The following is a 17970-nucleotide window of genomic DNA, read 5'->3' on the forward strand; positions in this document are numbered from 1 at the left end:
CCCATGACCATCTTGTTTATTTGCAGACTCATGTTTTATTAAAACATTTCACAACACTATACAAAAACACTGTACACATAGGCTGTACAAAACTATATGTTCTTTCTAAACATACAGATGTCAAATTAAGTCTCACTTAATTTGACACGAAACTAGTACAGTAGGCCTTTAAACTGTAAACCAAAGCATCAATGATCTTGACTAGGGAAAAATCAAGTTTAAAGAAACCGAGGATCCTTATTCATTCCTATAGAAGAAAAAAGCTTATTTTTATTGCTCTTTCCTCAGTCGATCACCGTTTTCATCATCCCAAAGTGATAAGGCGATAGTAATCTTTGTCTTGAACAATGGCTTGTAGTTTCATACTTGTCTCTAGAAAGTGACATTCTGCTTTCTAACCATCTAGTGGTCATGATGGTGGTACATTCAACTTTTTTAAGAGACCAGTGATGACGGCTAACTTTTTGTGACATCAAGTCAAAAACTTTTAACCAACTCCTCTAACTTCAAATAAACATGTCCCGTGAGTCTACCATCAGTGGATGGACCAGTTTTTCAGGTCTAGGACTGAAGGTGAAAGGGGGTCGAGCCCTTAAAAAGTCTCTTCTTTTCGTGTCCTTTATGTTCAGTTGTAATTAGACTGTGTTGAACTGCTGAATCAAACCACCCAGGCATTGAGTAACTAAACTTAGCCAGAACTTCTTAAAGAAACAGGGAAATAAAGCCTATTGAACTTCCGTGACAGCTGCAGTGAAACCTCTCAGTTCACTTTTTCATCTTCATGTCGGCCTCAATGGCACTGCGGCGTCCTCTAGTGCCTCCGTCCTGCAAGAGTAGAGAAGCAGGAAAGATGTGAGCCAATGCCTGTCATCCACTGCCCTAACACACCAGACCATCAGAGCCAAACTAACTAGCTATTACCTGAGAACAGGAAGTGTGTGTGTGTGTGTTACTAGAACATGAGAGATTCATCTTTAAGAGACAGTGACTTCGGAAATGCTGCAACACATAGTTAGGAAATTGCAGACTACAAGCTGAAACAGAACAGCTAAACAACAGTAAAACTGCATAAAAAAAGTGGTTCATAGTAAAGAAAGAGTGAATGTGTTATTAGTAAAAGTGAGTTGCTCACTGAAGAGTTGAAGTGTCTTTAAAAGTTTCTTGAAGAGAAATAAAAAAAAAAGAAAAAGCAATCAAAACATTTGAAGGAAAAGTTCACCCCCCAAAAAAGTGCATTATTTATTCATCCTGTCACTCCAAATCGGCACACACAAACACACACGGGCACGCACACACATCCGTTCTGTCTACCATCTTTTTTAATGCTTACCAAGGCTGCAATTATTTGATCAAAGATACAGTAAAAACAGAAATGTTTCAAAAATATTATTACACGTTAAAATAGCTGTTTTCAATTGTAATACATTTATAAATGTAATTCATTCCTGTGATGTCACGGTTGAATATATCATGGAGCTCACAACCCTTTTCAGTATACAAACCTGGACAGTTTATAACAGGGAGCAAATGCTGCTCAACAACCATGAAGCGAGCGATCAGATCTAACCAATCAGAGAACAGTGTCAGAGTATGAAAATGTGTGTGTGTGTGTGTGTTTGGTTAGAGGGGACGGGGAATATCCTGTGATCTTCGGCCTGGATACTTACAAAGAGAGAGAGAAGGAAAGCAGGAGAGGCCATGGAGAGGCTGTCCTGTAGAAGGACAAACAGCACAGTGAGAAAAAGAGAGTTCACTATTTAAAACCATAGGAACAGACAGAGAGACAGATAGACATGTACAACAGAGCAAAAGCAGGTGTTGTGGGAGCATACAGCAGGTATACTAATCTAAAACCCTGATCATGAGACAGAAAACATCAGAGACATGCAAAGGGACCAGAATGACCAGACGTTTTATGAGTCCCGTATCTGGAAGGAATTCTATTCAGGATATCATTTGACCAAACAATTAGTTTTAGCAGTAAAGAAAGAGGTGTCATTTTGATCACAAGTTCAGTATGGAGAACCGCAAGGCTCAGTACTAGGACCGTTGTTTGTCATCCTATACATGCTTCCCTTGGGAGATATCATTAGGAAGCATGGCATTCATTTTCACTGATACGCTGATGATACTCGGCTTCATATTTCTTCGTGCCCTGACAAAACATACCATTCACAAAATTATATATAATCACACTGTTTTTTTCGTTTGAAACTTATCTGTATTATATAAAGCACTATATAAATAAACGTGACTTGACTTTTTTAATCTTAGTTTGATTGTGATAAACATGCTTATGCTGATACTACAGTGACTCAATCTAGCCTTAAAGGGATAGTTCACCCAAAAATGAAAATTCTGTCAGTATTTATTCACCCTCATGTTGTTCCAACCCCGTAAGACCTTCATTCATCTTCGGAACACGAATTAAGATATTTTTGATGATATCTGAGAGCTGGAGAGCTACGTTGATTGTTTAACATTTTTGATATAATCGCTTATAACAACAAACCTTCTCATGATATTATTCATTTTTATGCAGTTTTCTGCTTTATAGCCGATTCGACTTTGGTTCATAATTTATAAATTTTGCAACATCGATGCCACATACTGAACTGAATTGAATCAACATTGAACTGAATTAGGCTGAATAATTTCTGCTTTACAGCAGAATTTAAATGAGTCTCATTTTTGATGAAGTTTGCATCATTGATCTTTTTTTCTGTTGATTACTGTGAAGCTGCTTTGAAACAATCTGTATTGTGTAAAGCCGTCATCTTAAAAACATCTTATGATGAATTCAGGTAAACAAAACCAAATCCACGAATCTAGTTTTCTGTTGGATTTTGTTTTTAGAGGGTTGTGAATTCAAACAAAAACGCAGACTTCCACACTGGTTTTGAACTTAAGTCTCTCGCATATAAAACACCTTGAAAAATTGAGCAGTTTTCTATCATGGTCATCTGGTCACCCTGGAAAGCTTCTTTACATACAGGCACACACAGATGAGAAAGAAAAGGAGGATTAAATGAAATAAAGATGGAAAAAGGAGAATCCAAAACTGGAGATACTAAAGGGAGGATCTGTGGGGTTGATGAGTAACAGAGTCATGTCCATGTGTATTACCGGATGAAGACATGAGGTGTTCATGCAAGTGAGAGTGTGTTGTAACTGTTTCCATGACGACCGCAGCACTCCAACATAAACTCAAAAAGATGGTGATGAAATGAGTGTCCAGTCATTTGAATGATCTTGATCAAACAGCTCAGTGTGAAAGCATCACTGAACAAACCATGCAAAAAAACAAAAACAAACAAAAAACTTTCACTTAACTTTGGTCTGGTGTGTTAAAAAATAAAAATGGCAGATGACACCAAAAGGCTTTTTAACCCAACCCTTACACCACATATACAAATAAATTGTTTACAATAATCAAGTTGTATTTACAATACAAGTTCTCACAATAATCACACAAGATGATGTACACTATCGTTCCAAAGTTTGGGGTCAGTGAGATTTTTCAAAACAAATTAACACGTATTCAGCAAAAGTAAAGACATTTATAACAATGTTACAAAAGATTTCTATCTCAAATAAATGAACTTTATATTCATCAAAGAATCCAAACAATCTACAAAACTAAAATATTAAGCGGCACAACAGTTTTCAGCTTTGGTAATAATAAGAAATGTTTGTCGAGCAGCAAATCATCATATTAGAATGATTTCTGAAGGATCGTGTTACACTGAAGACTGGAGTAATGATGCTGAAAATTCGGCTTTGCATCGCAGGAATAAATTACATTTTAAAATATATTACAATAGAAAACAGTTATTTAAAATAGTAATAATATTACAGTTTTAATGTATTTTTGGTGAAAAAAAATGCAGCCTCGTTCTTTCAAAAACACTTTTTAAAAATGTTAATTATTCCAAACTTTTGACCGGTAGTGTATATACAGACAGACATATGAAACCATAGATTCAGTCTTTTACAGAACAACAAATGCCACAAATCCAGTGCCGTGTGGAAACCTGGAAGGGAACCTCGGATGCATGTGGCATCGACTCAGAGTATTTGTGCAGTAGTCTCATTATGGGTTAGTAGTGCAGTAGTCGTTGCCCTTGATTCTCACCTGTGAGTGTGTGTTTGTGTGTACATCACTGACCTTCTCATTAGTGTCTTGTTTGGAGTTGTTCCTTTTCCTTCTGGCAGGTTGTTCTGGCTCTAAATGAGGGTCTTTGTGTGCAGGACTCAGGGTCTACATACGAGACTGTGTGTTAGTGCAAGTAACGCTAACCTTACTGTCAGGGACTTCAGCAGTTCACTTGTGTGTGTGTGTGTGTGTGTGTGTGTGTGTGTGTGTGTGTGTGTGTGTGTGTGTGTGTGTGTGTGTGTGTGTGTGTGTGTGTGTGGTAAGGGACAAAAAAAATCTCATGTTTGGGTCTTATAAGAAGGCGTTTCATATATGTGGAGTGTGTGGAAACCAAATTGCTTCTGAATCAATCTCACGAAAACGTATCCAGCCAAATTTTAGCCCAAAATCAACGGTACAGTGCATTCAGAGAGTATTCAGACTCCTTTTTTTCCACATTTCAGTTTTTGTCTTATCACAGATCTGGTTCTTATATTGTCATTATGTGGTAATGTAAAGCATTTAACTAAATAAATTGAAGGTGTCTAGATTTCTGAATACACTGTATATTATATTTGACAAAGGGACTAAAAAAAAGTCTGTGACATTTTCATGACAATTAAAAATCTGGTTCTAATTTCATTCTTCTCGTTTTGGGGTAAAATATAACCCGAACAAGTGTTTGACAGGTTTTGTGAGAATCACCATCCAAGGTTTCAAGTTTATACAGAAAGTATTTGGACAGTGACACTTTTTCCTGCATTTCAGCATTTTTGGATTTTAAATAAAACTTAGCTCAGGGAAAAAGTGCTGAAACGACAATTTGAGTGCAGCCATCCCATTAAGAGCCAGAAAATCAATTTGTGCAGATTACCTGTGAGTATTACAACAACGTCATATGCAGTTCTTGGCCACAAATCCGTTTTGAGTGTACTGATGGCCATTAAGTCTGCAGCAGCCTAAAGACATCATGAGTTATATTTCCTGATGATGCTTGGTCAAGTTGCAGGAACTGTCTGTTTGGTGGCATTGTCAACCAATAGTTGGAGGCAAAAGTTTTTTTCAAAGTAAAAATGATGTTTTCAGGACACACTTCATGAATTCATGCTGCTTCACAAGATACAGAAATAAGAGCCAACCCCACAGCATCATCCTCACAGATAAAGCTCCATGCTGTGGTACACAGGAAGCTGATTTTCACTTTCCTTTCTCTGACTCTCGCTCTTCCTAAACCGTTTCACTGTCCACAACACTTCACTTCAGATGTCCACAGACTCTTTGATGTACTTTGATGTCCTGTCCTTGAGGCGTTTGAAGCTCCTAGCCTTGCTCTCTAAAAAAAATCCCAGTCTTCGATCTTGATTTGTTCTAGAGATGCAATTTTTCTTCATAACTGCAAATGCTTTTCTCTCAACAGTCTAGTGTTATTGTTAACTAAAACTAAAATTATTAAAAATAACTTTCAAAAATTAAAGATTAAATATTTATTAAATAAAAACTGAAAATTTCAAAATAAAAGCAAATGTAAAAGATTAATAACTATATAGTATATAAATAATACTAAAATAACAGTCTTAAAGACCTTCTAATGGTCTTCCTGCTTCTTTGAGCTGTCTTTTGTCTCTCTTCATGATATAAAAAATTGGAGCAGATCATTCAATGACCAGCTATACTGACACGGACCTGTTCCTTTTATGTTCTAATGCACCAACAACAAACTAAATAGGAAATATATCAATATAAGTTAGTTAAGCCATTGAACAACTATTAAATGTCACTGGCCAAATAATTAGCGCTGAAAGCATAGTGTGATTGATGGGTCTCATTATAATGCTCACTGTGTGTTTGTGTTGTTAATCCTCCAACCTTCTCCACAGCGTCTTGTTTCCACTCATGTTTGTGTGTGTGTGTGTGTGTCTGTGCCTATCCATGTGTGTCTCTAACCTTCTCATTGGGGTCTTGTTTGCGGTTGGCTTCCCTTCCACGCAGGCTCTTGGTGCTGATGCCTGATTCTGATGTTTGCATGATCAGCTGAGTAGCCAAGAACTGCTGTATCTGTTCCAGAACATCCCTCTGCATCTCCAGGGCCATGTGGTAGACGTCATGATCCGAGCTGTTATACATCACTGCGTTCTGGAACATCAGCATGATGTCACGCTGGAACTCCGCAGTTGTACGGATCTGCCCAGACTCAATGTTCTTCTTGATGGCTGATAGGTCCATTGGTCTGAGGAGGCGGAGAAATCAGGAAAGACCGAAACCTTATTAGCCAATAGAAAAACTCCTTAATTAGGGCCCTATGAAAAGCACTTTTTTTTTTTCAAAATTGCACCAAAAAATCTCAAACTATTTGTTTTATTTTTTCTGGATTCAACTTTTTTCCATTTTAATTTTTGGTGGATACTATTATGAAATCCATTTTATTAAATTTTTCCTTAATGTTTTTATGTTTTCCATTCGATTTTTTCTGAATTTTGTTTTAATGGTTTTATTAAATTTAAATAATCAGAAAGCATGTCTAATCAATTGAATTCATACAATTTAATAATTTAGTATTATTTATTTTAAATAATTCTGTATTCTATAAAACATGTTTGGAATTGTGGGGGGATTCCATTATGAAATCTCCCAAAAATTCATTTTTATTTTTCCCAGTTTCCAAGTTTTCCATTATAATTTTTCTGGATTTTTTTTAAAGGTTTAATTAAATTTAAATAATCAAAAGCATGTCTAATCAATTCAATTCATAAAATTTTAACAATTGAATAATTGATTATGAAAGTTGAAAATGTTTTGAAATGTTTGAATTTTTTTCAGAAATTCATCCATATCACAGTTTAATTAATTGTATAGACATGCTTTTGCTAAATTCATCCAAATTGTGCCACATTCTGTGACATTCGGTGTTATGTTATAAATTACATTTTTATGACTGGATTTCGGAATTCCTTTCAAGTTTTCATAGGCCCTACATACTCAAAAGAATGAGAGATTCTTATATTTAAAGCAGTCTAAGTTTGGTACCTGTGTACAATGCTGTGATAACCAGGGGCGATGTCATCAGACACAGGCTGCAGAAACACACTTGCATACCTGAAACACAAAACGATAAATGATACACCAGACTACACAAACACATTTCTATCTAAAGGTTGTTAGTTATAAAACAGCAAATGTTTTAAGTAAGAATTCCAAGCTCACCTGTGATTGGCTGCTGCCCGCCACACCAGCATGATGGCTTTCTTCCAGATCTTCTGAGCCTGCAAGGCCTCTTGATCTTCACTACACATTGAGCTGATCGAGAGAGAGAGAGAGAGAGAGAGAGAGAGAGAGAGAGAGAGAGAGAGAGAGAGAGAATTATTAAAGGCAGATGAAGGATAAAAAAGAAAGTAGTGTATGCTAACACACAAACATGCACTCACAACTGTGATGAGGCAGGGCTGCTGGCGGTGGAGTCTGCAGTAGTGTAGCGCTGGGAGTGACTGCCGTATCCATCCTCACTCTCACTGGCAGGAGGATCAACCTCCGAGAGATACGCACCCTCTCCGTCCACATCGCCACACTCTTTCATCTCCATCCCTTCATCCACATCCACCTCACTACCTCCATCCTCTTCTTTAATCTCCTACATCATGTGAAAGAGAAAAATAAACCGTAGACATAATAAATTAGTGTTTTACTGTTTTCTTTCAAAGCAGTTTCAAGAGGTAAAGAGTTGAGTTTGTAAATATAAGTAAATAATTATTAAATCTAAATTAAACAATTACTAAAAAAAGATGAAACAGATTATTTCTTTATCAGCATGTTATATTACCATTAACTGACATGAGAGAACCGTGAACATGCGAAGGTGTTGTTAAATTACAACAAAAAGGGTACGAGTGACAAAGAAGTTTGGGATTTGCTGTTTTAAAGTAGTTCACTAAAAATCTTTAATTATTTCCTCACCCTAATTCTTTAACTCGCTTTCTTTCACGGATAACAGGAGATTTTTTTGCAAAATGGCCTATTTAACTCATTGCTGAACCGTTTTCGACCAGGTTTGACTTTCGATACCATATTTGAATAGGGCACAAATTCAATTGCGTAAAATATTTGAGAGTCGCAACAAAAGGTACAATTATCAGTGAATTATTGGTCTTTTACTCACATAAAACTATCAAATGACTTCATAAGACTTGAAATATGATGCATGTTTTGTACAGACCACTTTTGTGGTGTGTTTTGTAATTTCTGAGGTCAACAGTGTCACATTAATCACCCCAAATTTAAGACCTCTTGAAATGATAATTAAGACTTTTCTTTTACCATTTAAGACTTGTAATGGCCTTACATTTGATAAAACTGAATTTAAGACTTGATGAGCATGAACTATTTTCCCTTCAACAAAAAAAATAAACAATCAATTTAAGCATGATTCCTGAATAAAAGTATTTTATATATATATATATATATATATATATATATATATAATATAATCTTACTGATCTCAAACTTTTGAAACGGAACTGTATAAGAAAACAACATTTTCATTTTGCTGCTGCTTTGCTGATACCTTTGTGTCTTTCACCGAGGCGGAGCTGTCCTCTGAGTCCAGACAGGGCGTCACTGTCTCTGGCTGAACCCAGTCCTCCACCTCACACTTCACAGCTGGACTTGGGGATCTGATCTCCTGCTGCATTTCCTCCATCCCTCCTTCTTCCTCTCCTTCCCGCTCGATCTTCACTTCACAGTCCTGTCTCTGCCCTGCGTCAGGGGCGATGGGCGTCACAGCATCCCCTGTCACTCCGTCGACCGCTTCGGTTTCTGTAGCCTCCTCTACCAGAACCTCCATTTCTCCCTGCACATCGGCAGGGTCAGGGCCACTCTGTGTGACCGTTGGGGCGGCGCTCTGCTGGACGATGGGCTCTGGTTCATCTGCCTTAAAAGACTGTGACTCCCAGGGGCTGGTGAGGGGGTGTCCCCCGACCGCTGGATCCTCACAGAGGGAGAGAGCCGCCTCCACTGCGGCTGCGTCCAGAGCCTCCACAGGGTCGTCCACCTGAGACAGAGCGATTTGATTACTTTGTTTCAGATTTGGCAATAGATATTCTCTGTTTTGAAGAGTTTTTTAAAAATGTTTTGAAGGAAACCATAAAAGCACTTGGTGGGTTGGAGAGCTCTTGTAATTTGTTACATTTGTAATTTTAAATACTAAACGTAACATTCCTAACCTTCATATGTCACTTTTGCATTGTTTCTGTTGTGTTACTCATTCATTACACTTACACTTTTACACTCATTTACTGTTTTTAATTAAACATTATAAGAATTAGTAGTCACATTTTGTTTCAACACGTTCTGCATTTGCAGTTAACCATAAAGGAGATGGTTTGTTTTCTCTGGGAAAACCACAGAAACCTTGACCTTGATGGAGTTTAATATTTTGTAAATAAAGGTGGTAAATTATGTTTTTTTGCTGAAACAAAGCACTTGCGTCGCTTCATAAAATTGAGATTAACCCACTGGAGTCACATGGATTACTTTAAGATGTCTTTACTCGCTTTCTGGGGCTTGAAAGTGGTTGTTTAGACTGTGAATGGAGGGACAGAAAGATCTCAGATTTCATTAAAAAGATCTTTATTTGTGTTATGAAGATGAACGAATGTCTTACGGGTTTGGAATGGCATGTGGGTGAGTAATTAATGACATAACTTTCCTTTTTGGGTGAACTATCCCTTTAATCAGTTTAAAAAAAAAAATACTGGAATGGTCTCAACTTTATTACTATTAAAGGGGCATTTGGCAACTATTTCAACTTAATAAAACCGTGTAGAAATCATTTGGATGGTTTAATAACCTGTTCTGGTGAGAATGGTGACTTTCCCCGCTCCCCCCAACATTCCTAGGCGGAAAACCAACCTTGCAACATGGGGACTAACGTCCCGGTAAGCTGGAAATAGGAAGTTTTGTGAGAAGCGAGAACGAGCGAGAAACACAAACTGATTTACGGCAATTCGACATAAACACACACGCCGCCCTCGATGTGTATGATGTATTATTACCCACCTCGGTAGACATAGCTCCACACGATAAAGTTGGCCGGCTCCGATTATAACAAATGTACATGAGCAGCGGCAGAAAGGGGGAGGAGGGTGCCGCAAGTGAGTTTTTTTACGACATTGTTGTGAAATATACACCTCACAGCTGTAGGGGGAGCTCGTTGACAAAACATGCGACGATAAATTGCCGAATGCCCCTTTAACTTTTTTTTATTTTTTATTTTTTTTAGAAATTGTCAGCTTGTTTATTACAACCATTTATAGTAGTTAATAAGGACAGGGGATTTGCATTAAAACCAGATGAAGTAGCAACCAATTACATCATCACAACCGCACACAGGTGGTTGTATATGTTTTTGTGTGTGCATACCTTCTCCTCTATGATTGCAATGATGTCTCCAACAGTCTCCAGGTCCAGTTCGTGTGCCATGTATGACACTGACACCACTGTGTCCTCCTCCACCAGCTCTGTCTCTTTCCCCTCCACCTCCACTGGCGTGGACGAACCTGCCATTACCGCCTCTGCTCCAGAACCTTCAGCGACAGCTGCGGCTCCTACACGTGCCAACAAACACACTCACTGTTACTATGGTTCATCTCTTAGACCTGCAGTTCTAGAACAAATCTGCAGTATTTCCTGTTATTCTAGAATATAATCAGAAAAGTCCAGCACTGTCTGAGTGAATTGTGATTGGATGAGGATGATAGGATGAACTACACATCACATGACATGAACAGGAAACAGATTGCCTGAGCAAAAACAGACTTGACTGTCAAATCAGAGAGATCAGAGACCTGTTTTAGGCACAGAGAGGTGGCCCGGGGCTGGCGGGACCACTGTAGGGGACTTAGGGGGATCAGCACTGACAGGTTTCTGCGCTGGGGTGGAGCTCTCCAGCAGACGAGATAATGTAGGAGCATCTGACACAGAGACACACACATATAGCGCTACAAACACGCACACTAAAGCCAAAGCTACTTTCACAATACTCAAACTACACAGTAATAATGCAATACAACGGGCGTGAAATCTAAAGTTGCATACAGGACGCAGTCAAAATAACTTAAAATTCAGTTTGTTCACTGACACAGAAAATGTTAAACGTTGAAGGGGGACATTTAAAACGTACATTTAAAGCAAGCAGATGGAAGTGTGTTTTCAGGTTTACCTGCTGTGATGTCTTGATTAATAGTCAGAGCGGTTGCAGAGGTGTGAAGCTCGACATGAGATCCATTACTCAAACCTGTGGCCACATCGCCCTCAACCACCTGCCCGACAAACCCACAGAACAATATGACAAACCATTCACAAAATCTACAGGCACATTCTCCACTTTTAATGAGAGTCAAGGTTTCATAGATTAGTTGTACGCAGAGTTAATATGAAAATATTAAAAACGTTAACAAACTATAAAAAACATTTTTGTTATTTGAAATAAAGCTGAAATAAAATACAAATATTAGATGAAAAACTAGAAATGCTGTCTTGGCAAATAACTGAAATAAGCTTATGTTGAAGCACAAAAATAACTAACTGGAAATAAAAAATAAAAAAATAATAAAAAAATAGTAATTATTTTTACAGAAATACAATATAATTTATGAAAGCACACAACAGCATTACTAAAAATAACAACTACTAAAATTAAAACTGAAATTAACAAAAATAGCTCATCAAAATAATAATAACTACAATAGTATATAAATAATACTAAAATAACACTGATGGCAAGTGACAGTTTCCACTGTATTAAAAGGGTAATTGACCATCGGCAAGATGGCCTTTCAATACAACCTGTTGGTCTATGCAGTAGAAAAATGCCACAAGATGTGTTTTTAAAAGTTGTACTACTTTTGACTACACAGCATTCAAAAAAACATGCTGCTCATGTGTGAGATGCAGCAAAAGATGCAAGATTTAATGGTCAAAGAAGTCAGTCTAGTGCATGTTATAGATGTGTATATATTTTAAATATATGTATAGTTTACATAGAAAAACAATAGAAAAGCAGCACAGCACAGCACAGCAGAATGAAAATGCATGCTCTGTGTGAACGGCCCCAAAGCGAACATTATTGCATGTGAAATGAGTACTAAAACAATGCCCTTGTCAATATGCCAAATACTCAACGTAAAGCTGTTAAATGTTAATGTTTGCAGTTTAGTTAGTATAAATGGGCTGGTTGGACTGAAGAGGAAACTTTCCTTTGTGAAGGTTAGAGTATGTTGATTACCATGGAATCTTTCTTGACTTAATTTATAAGACAATATGAATAGACATAAAAGTAGGGTTGAGAAATAGAAAATGGGCCTGGGACATGAAAGAAGCAAGCCTGTTTGCTGTGACATGCCTCTTAAATCTTAAATCCAAAGGCTTAAACTTTGAGTGCTTTACAGTACCCCTCTCTCACCAGTCTAGAGCTGGCAGCGATGAGGCTGCCCTTCTTCAGCAGTTCAGACAGCAGCGGGGAGGGAGGTGGTGTGGCTTTCGGAGCGAGGTGTTTCTTCTGTGGGGAGTCGTCCACCAGAATGCCCAAACCTGACTCTTTAGGCCCTGAACCCGTGACCTCTGACACAGGCATGAAGACGGTCACTCCTTGAGTCTAGACAAAAAAATCATAATTTTGACCACTTAAAGTCAGATTCAAGTTGAAAGGTTAATAAAAAAGAAGCAGGAACTCACCATGGGACCGGCACAGGATTCCTCCGCCATTGGCTGCGATGTGTCTGGCTGAGAGACTTCCATGCTGGGAGAGCTTGCACCGGGTGGGGAACGTACCGTCACGCTGGGGACTCTCTTTGGTGTGTTTTTAGCTGCCTGACGAACTGGAGAGAAAGAGAAATAAAAATAATTATGCAAAATAAACAATATTTCACTGGCAGCAATAAGCCAAAGTAATAAAAACTGAACTTTCTAAGCATTAAAAATGTAATATATCTGCAATAAGCTCCATGTTGAACTAATATCATTTGAAAATACATTAGCAATATGTTGAACTGCTAAACTAATATAATTAAAAATAACTTTTTTGTGTGAAGGAATTAACTTTTAAAAGTGCTGAGTGAATGTAAATCTCACCCTGATAGGCCGCCTCAGTTGCCCTTTTCTTCTGCTCCGCCTCCTCCTCTTCCTGCTTCTTTTTTCTGACAAGCATGAGAACACACACAATCCCATGATCTCACACACAATGCACATATGTATTAAATTTTGATGTTTGAATAAGATTATGGGTAACAAAATGCTTTCTCTATGTGCTGTCAAATCGATTAATATCTAACGTTCTAAAGTATATGTGTGCGAGTAAACGTGCATGTGTATATTTTAATATTTATACACACATATATTCTATAAACAAAAACGTTTATATTAGATGCGATTAATCGATTTGACAGCATTAAACCAACATAACTTCAAATCAACATTTCAGACAAAACAAAATCTAAACTTTGACAAAAAGTAGTCATTGACAATGTCCAAATAAATAAATAAATAAATATGTATGTATAATAAATAACATAATAATGTACAAATATATAATATATAAAACTTAATAAAAAATGTTATCTTAATATATAGACATAAATGGTGGATAATTTAGAGGTGAACATTGTTTAATTCCATGAAAAACTCTCAAAATAGCATTGAAAAAATATTGTTGAAATGAAATATAGTGCATTAATTTCATAAACATAATCTTTACACAATCATGGGGATAATTTCTGAACATCTCTGATATCGCTAACATAATATGACAATGTTTATTAAATTACATTTCAACAAGAGTGGTTGAAACTAGATCATACTGGAAGACATTTCAGAAAATGAAAGGCTAATTCTTAGCATAAAGAGGATGAAACGACAGCACAAATGTGGAAACAGTACAGAAGTGTCTTACAGCTCTATCTCTGCCCACAGCTCCTCCAGTTTAGTGTCCATATGACCAGCCTGGATTAAATCCACCTCTTTCTTCAGTTTCCTGAAGGAACAGAATACATTTCTCTCATGTGAGTGGCAGATATAGACCGTGAGAGGGAGAAGGAGGTGGAGACGTACCTGTACTTCTCCTGTGTGTCTTTGATCAGCCTCTTGAGTTCCTCGATTCTTTCTGCTGTCAATCTACGGACGATCACGTCCTCAATGGTCTCAACCACCTCCCCTTTCTCACCCCGCTTACGTCTGCAAAGAGAGCACATGCCAAACTTGCCAATGAACTTGTGAATGATGTGAATTAGATAGACAAAACTATCTAAGTCTAATTATTACAAAAAGTCTGTGAAAAGTCATAAAATCATGTTTCACGTATTTACTGCTTTCCATGCCCAAATATAAAAGTACATCTTGTTTGCTGATTATTATTTTTCATTGTATACACAGACCAGATGATTTGAGGACTTTAACTCTTGGGTTTTGCAAAAACAATGGCAAGATTTAATCAAGATGCTCAGCGCAGATGTTTTGAGAAAGAGAGAGAGAATCACTTACTTCGGGGCCTCTGTGGTTTCCAGCAGCTCAGAATATTGGGAGGCACAATGCTGCAGAGGTCATATTGACATGTTAAAACATAATTCATTCAGCAGATCACTAATACTGATATAATCAATATGAATTACCTTCTGGGAGAACCAGTCAGGGGGTCGTCCAGACTCTGAGAAGGGCTTGATGGCTCTGCTTACAGACACCCTGACAAAAATATAACAGTGTATCAGACACATTCAACAGTAATATATCGTCCTCATCCTTCCCTCGGGTCATTTTGAGCCAGATTTTTTTTTTTTAGTGTTCGTCAGAGTGGTCCAAGACCCTAGGACTTTTGTCGCACTTGAACCACTAATACACAAATTTGAATGGATTCGAGGAGTTTTTAAAAAGTAACAAATCCTTTAAATTTGATGTGGATGAAGGAATGCGCCAGAACACATAGAAAAACCTAAAAATGCTTAAAATTCAAACTAAAAATGCTAAACCTTTACCAAAAAAGTATTTTATAATGTTTACATGTGTATCTGAATGCACACGGAAGAGAAATTACTTTAGTACCCAGCGGAACAGCTCATTTACTCCATATAAAGCTATAAGGCCATCTAGTGGCTAAAGTCATGAAATATCATGACATCACATATCAAGCATCACTTTATTTGATGCTTTCTCACAAGAGGTCCGCAAAGACACCCAGTGTAAGATATTTTGAGCTGAATTAAAAGGGTTATGCAAGAAATTGAGAGTTATTTTGAGTTTAAGTTGAAAGAATGTGAGGAATGTGCTTTAATTACGATTTATGTATTATTAATTGATCAAATCTAGTCATTTAAAGGTACATAAAATAAAAAATGACATAACATCTCCAAAAAAAATATTGAATTAAAAAATAGGAAAATTATCATCAAAATAAAATAAAATCAGCTTTCTGGAAAAAAAAAAGTATAATTGTAGGGCTTTGGGTAATTTTGACCCGTTAGGGAAAGATGTGTCACAAAGTGTGAGGGAAGGATGAGGGTTAAAACATTATCAATTACGTTATAAATGATTATATACAATTTATTATTTGAAATTAGGAAAAATATTAGTAATTTATTTTAAAGTGATTCTATTTCTGAAATATGTAAATGTGTAACTTAATACAAATAACCCAAATGAGATTATTTTGGGTGCCTCCCCAGATCCCGGGCTCAGTGTGGCTGTCACCACTACGATACTCACAGGGGGATTAGCTCAGATGGTAGAGCGCTCGCTTAGCATGCGAGAGGTAGCGGGATCGATGCCCGCATCCTCCAAATTTCGGTTTTATACTTTAATCATTACAATTAACATTACTGTCACAATCATTTCTAAAAGTAAACGCCCCACGTTTGATTAAGGGTGATCAGCCGCAATACAAACACAGCTACAGGATAAAGCTCGGAATTATTTAACATGCTTTAATTTTACAGTTCTATGGTCATGTGTTCATTATTTATTCTTACCAGTTCTGATCTCCGCTTCTCATCACTGAGGAGGCGAGACAGAGTTTCTCCCGAATAGACCATGGTTCAGTCGGACCCAGCGACAGCATCTTGTGTTCTACAGGGACAGTTAGGGGTTCAAATCATGAGTTTTATTTAGCTGTACTTCAATTTATAACAAAACTGTAGGGGATAATTGTTAATTTGTTTACAATAAAAAAAATGCTAATCACTCATGTAGTGTGTGACCTTAGTAAGTTAACTTATTTAAAACGACACGAACTATTTATTATTACATACAGAGAACGTAAAATAGTACATTTTGTTTAAAAATAGAGAGAAATGTGAGTTGAAATGTATGTCTTTGTTATCATGAAGCCAACTAGCGCAATCACTATATTGCTCAAACCGGCGTTATTAAGAGCTTTAGATGCTCTTCTCACACATGATAAAATATTTCAGAATTCAATTTGCAAAGTGCTTTTGGTTTCAGACTGTAATGTTAATCTATTTATGAAATAAATTACACTTACTTCCCACCCCGCTCGACATTTTCGCCTATGCGAAACAGGCCGCGCGCTCGTTCAACTCACTTCCGCCGGTACTATTTTATTGTAACACCCATATGAACCCTTTCAGGTGTCGCACAGATATCATTCCGTCACTAAGTTTATTTATAGGGGGATTAGCTCAGATGGTAGAGCGCTCGCTTAGCATGCGAGAGGTAGCGGGATCGATGCCCGCATCCTCCAATTATTTATTTCATTTAAAAAAGGTGTATTTAATACAAATGCGTCATTTGCGATTATTGTAACTACTAAGTAACACAACAGTTGCTAAATTCATTAGATATTTATGGAGAGTGGAATCGCGAGGAATATAGAGATATTTATGAATGACCTTATACTTTCCCCCAAGGTATACTCTCTACAATATAATTCCAACATGGTATTATGCAAGGGATTGTTATTTCCTCTCTCTGGCAGAGAGCTCTGATTTTACAGTTATTTTTTGTTGTCGCTCTACAGAAAAGCTTCCAATCATTGTGTCACTCAGTTAAGTTCAAAGAGAAGGTAGCCTACGTGGCCATGGAAATGTAGAACCATGCAGCAATGGAGACTCTCCAGAGGTAATGGCATTGAAGACAACAGCATATGTATTAGCGGTGATATGAATTTTATATTTCAGTAAAAAAAGAATCTAAATAAAATCTTCCCTGTGAGAAAAGCTGTCTAACTAAAACAAGATTGTTTTTGAACAAGTTGTAGCCTAAAATAAATGTGATTTATTTATGTAGAGGTGGATCCTTGTTCCATATGTAATATCTGTGTGGAGAAAAGTTGTGTTTGTGGGCTATATTAGCTAGAGATCAGGCCAATAGCTTTTGGTTATGAAAATTAGAAAGTTTAATAGGGATCTTTGCAACATTATAATGACTCACTAGGAAAATATCCAGCCCGCCAACGTTTACAGACAATTCATTTAAAAGTGTTGTTTTAGGCTAAAAGGTAGGCTAAAATCCAAATAATTAAGATGTTGATTCAGTAGCGGTTTGAATCGTTAACTGAATCGAACGTCATTCGATTCCTGTATTTGTTTATTTATTATGCGATTTTTTAAAGAACCGATTCTCAGTTCTGAATAAGAACCGATGCATGTATTCATTCTTTTATAAACATAACAAATGAATTCACGTATTATATATAAATTAATTTTGTTACCTCTGCATCGTCGAAAAGAAAGAAAAGACAAAAAACAAACAAACTTTTAAGTCGAGATCTTGAACAAGATTGAAACAAAAAACGCACTACCTCGTAGGGCTTCGTAGGCGATGGTGGTGGAAGAAAACAAATG

At 37.0% G+C, this 17970-nt stretch overlaps 1 protein-coding gene and 2 non-coding genes across 11 annotated transcripts; 2 read left to right on the forward strand and 1 right to left on the reverse strand.

Annotated features, from left to right (window-relative positions):
- Positions 1–15: 15 nt before the first annotated feature.
- On the reverse strand, positions 16–16757 carry brd8b (bromodomain containing 8b). Of its 9 annotated transcripts, none has more exons than XR_013210322.1 (20): positions 16650–16757; positions 16138–16234; positions 14788–14857; positions 14660–14709; positions 14231–14353; positions 14073–14153; positions 13256–13320; positions 12860–13002; positions 12588–12779; positions 11346–11445; positions 10972–11097; positions 10547–10731; positions 8691–9176; positions 7558–7760; positions 7337–7429; positions 7160–7228; positions 6080–6362; positions 5010–5468; positions 4169–4261; positions 16–825 (listed from the first exon to the last, which is right to left on the reverse strand). XR_013210322.1 is itself a non-coding variant. In XM_077247440.1 (20 exons), exons 1-20 carry the CDS (start codon positions 16666–16668, stop codon positions 766–768), a joined length of 2583 nt encoding a protein of 860 aa, XP_077103555.1. In that variant the 5' UTR covers positions 16669–16757; the 3' UTR covers positions 16–765. The 9 variants fall into 9 exon arrangements, 8 of the variants coding, with proteins under 8 accessions (XP_077103555.1, XP_077103558.1, XP_077103559.1 ...); XM_077247440.1 differs by lacking the exon at positions 5010–5468 and adding an exon at positions 1668–1712; XM_077247443.1 differs by lacking the exon at positions 5010–5468 and adding an exon at positions 1668–1712 and having other exon boundaries at positions 16–1562.
- Positions 15876–15948, forward strand: trnaa-agc (transfer RNA alanine (anticodon AGC)). Its single transcript has one exon. It is a non-coding gene; the product is annotated as a tRNA-Ala (tRNA).
- A 38-nt stretch (positions 16758–16795) lies between the features above and the next one.
- trnaa-agc (transfer RNA alanine (anticodon AGC)) lies at positions 16796–16868 on the forward strand. Its single transcript has one exon. It is a non-coding gene; the product is annotated as a tRNA-Ala (tRNA).
- The last annotated feature ends 1102 nt before the right edge of the window (positions 16869–17970 follow it).

Source organism: Siphateles boraxobius, unplaced genomic scaffold, assembly GCF_051911475.1.
Source record: "Siphateles boraxobius isolate OS27281-9 unplaced genomic scaffold, OSU_SipBor_1 3, whole genome shotgun sequence".
In the NCBI taxonomy this organism is placed as follows: domain Eukaryota; kingdom Metazoa; phylum Chordata; class Actinopteri; order Cypriniformes; family Leuciscidae; genus Siphateles; species Siphateles boraxobius.

Coding starts and splice junctions, on each gene's coding strand:
- brd8b (XM_077247440.1), bottom strand. Junction 14,710..14,787: donor CTGACTGGTTCTCCCAGAAG/GTAATTCATATT, acceptor TGACCTCTGCAG/CATTGTGCCTCCCAATATTC. Junction 7,761..8,690: donor CCTCGGTGAAAGACACAAAG/GTATCAGCAAAG, acceptor CACATGATGTAG/GAGATTAAAGAAGAGGATGG.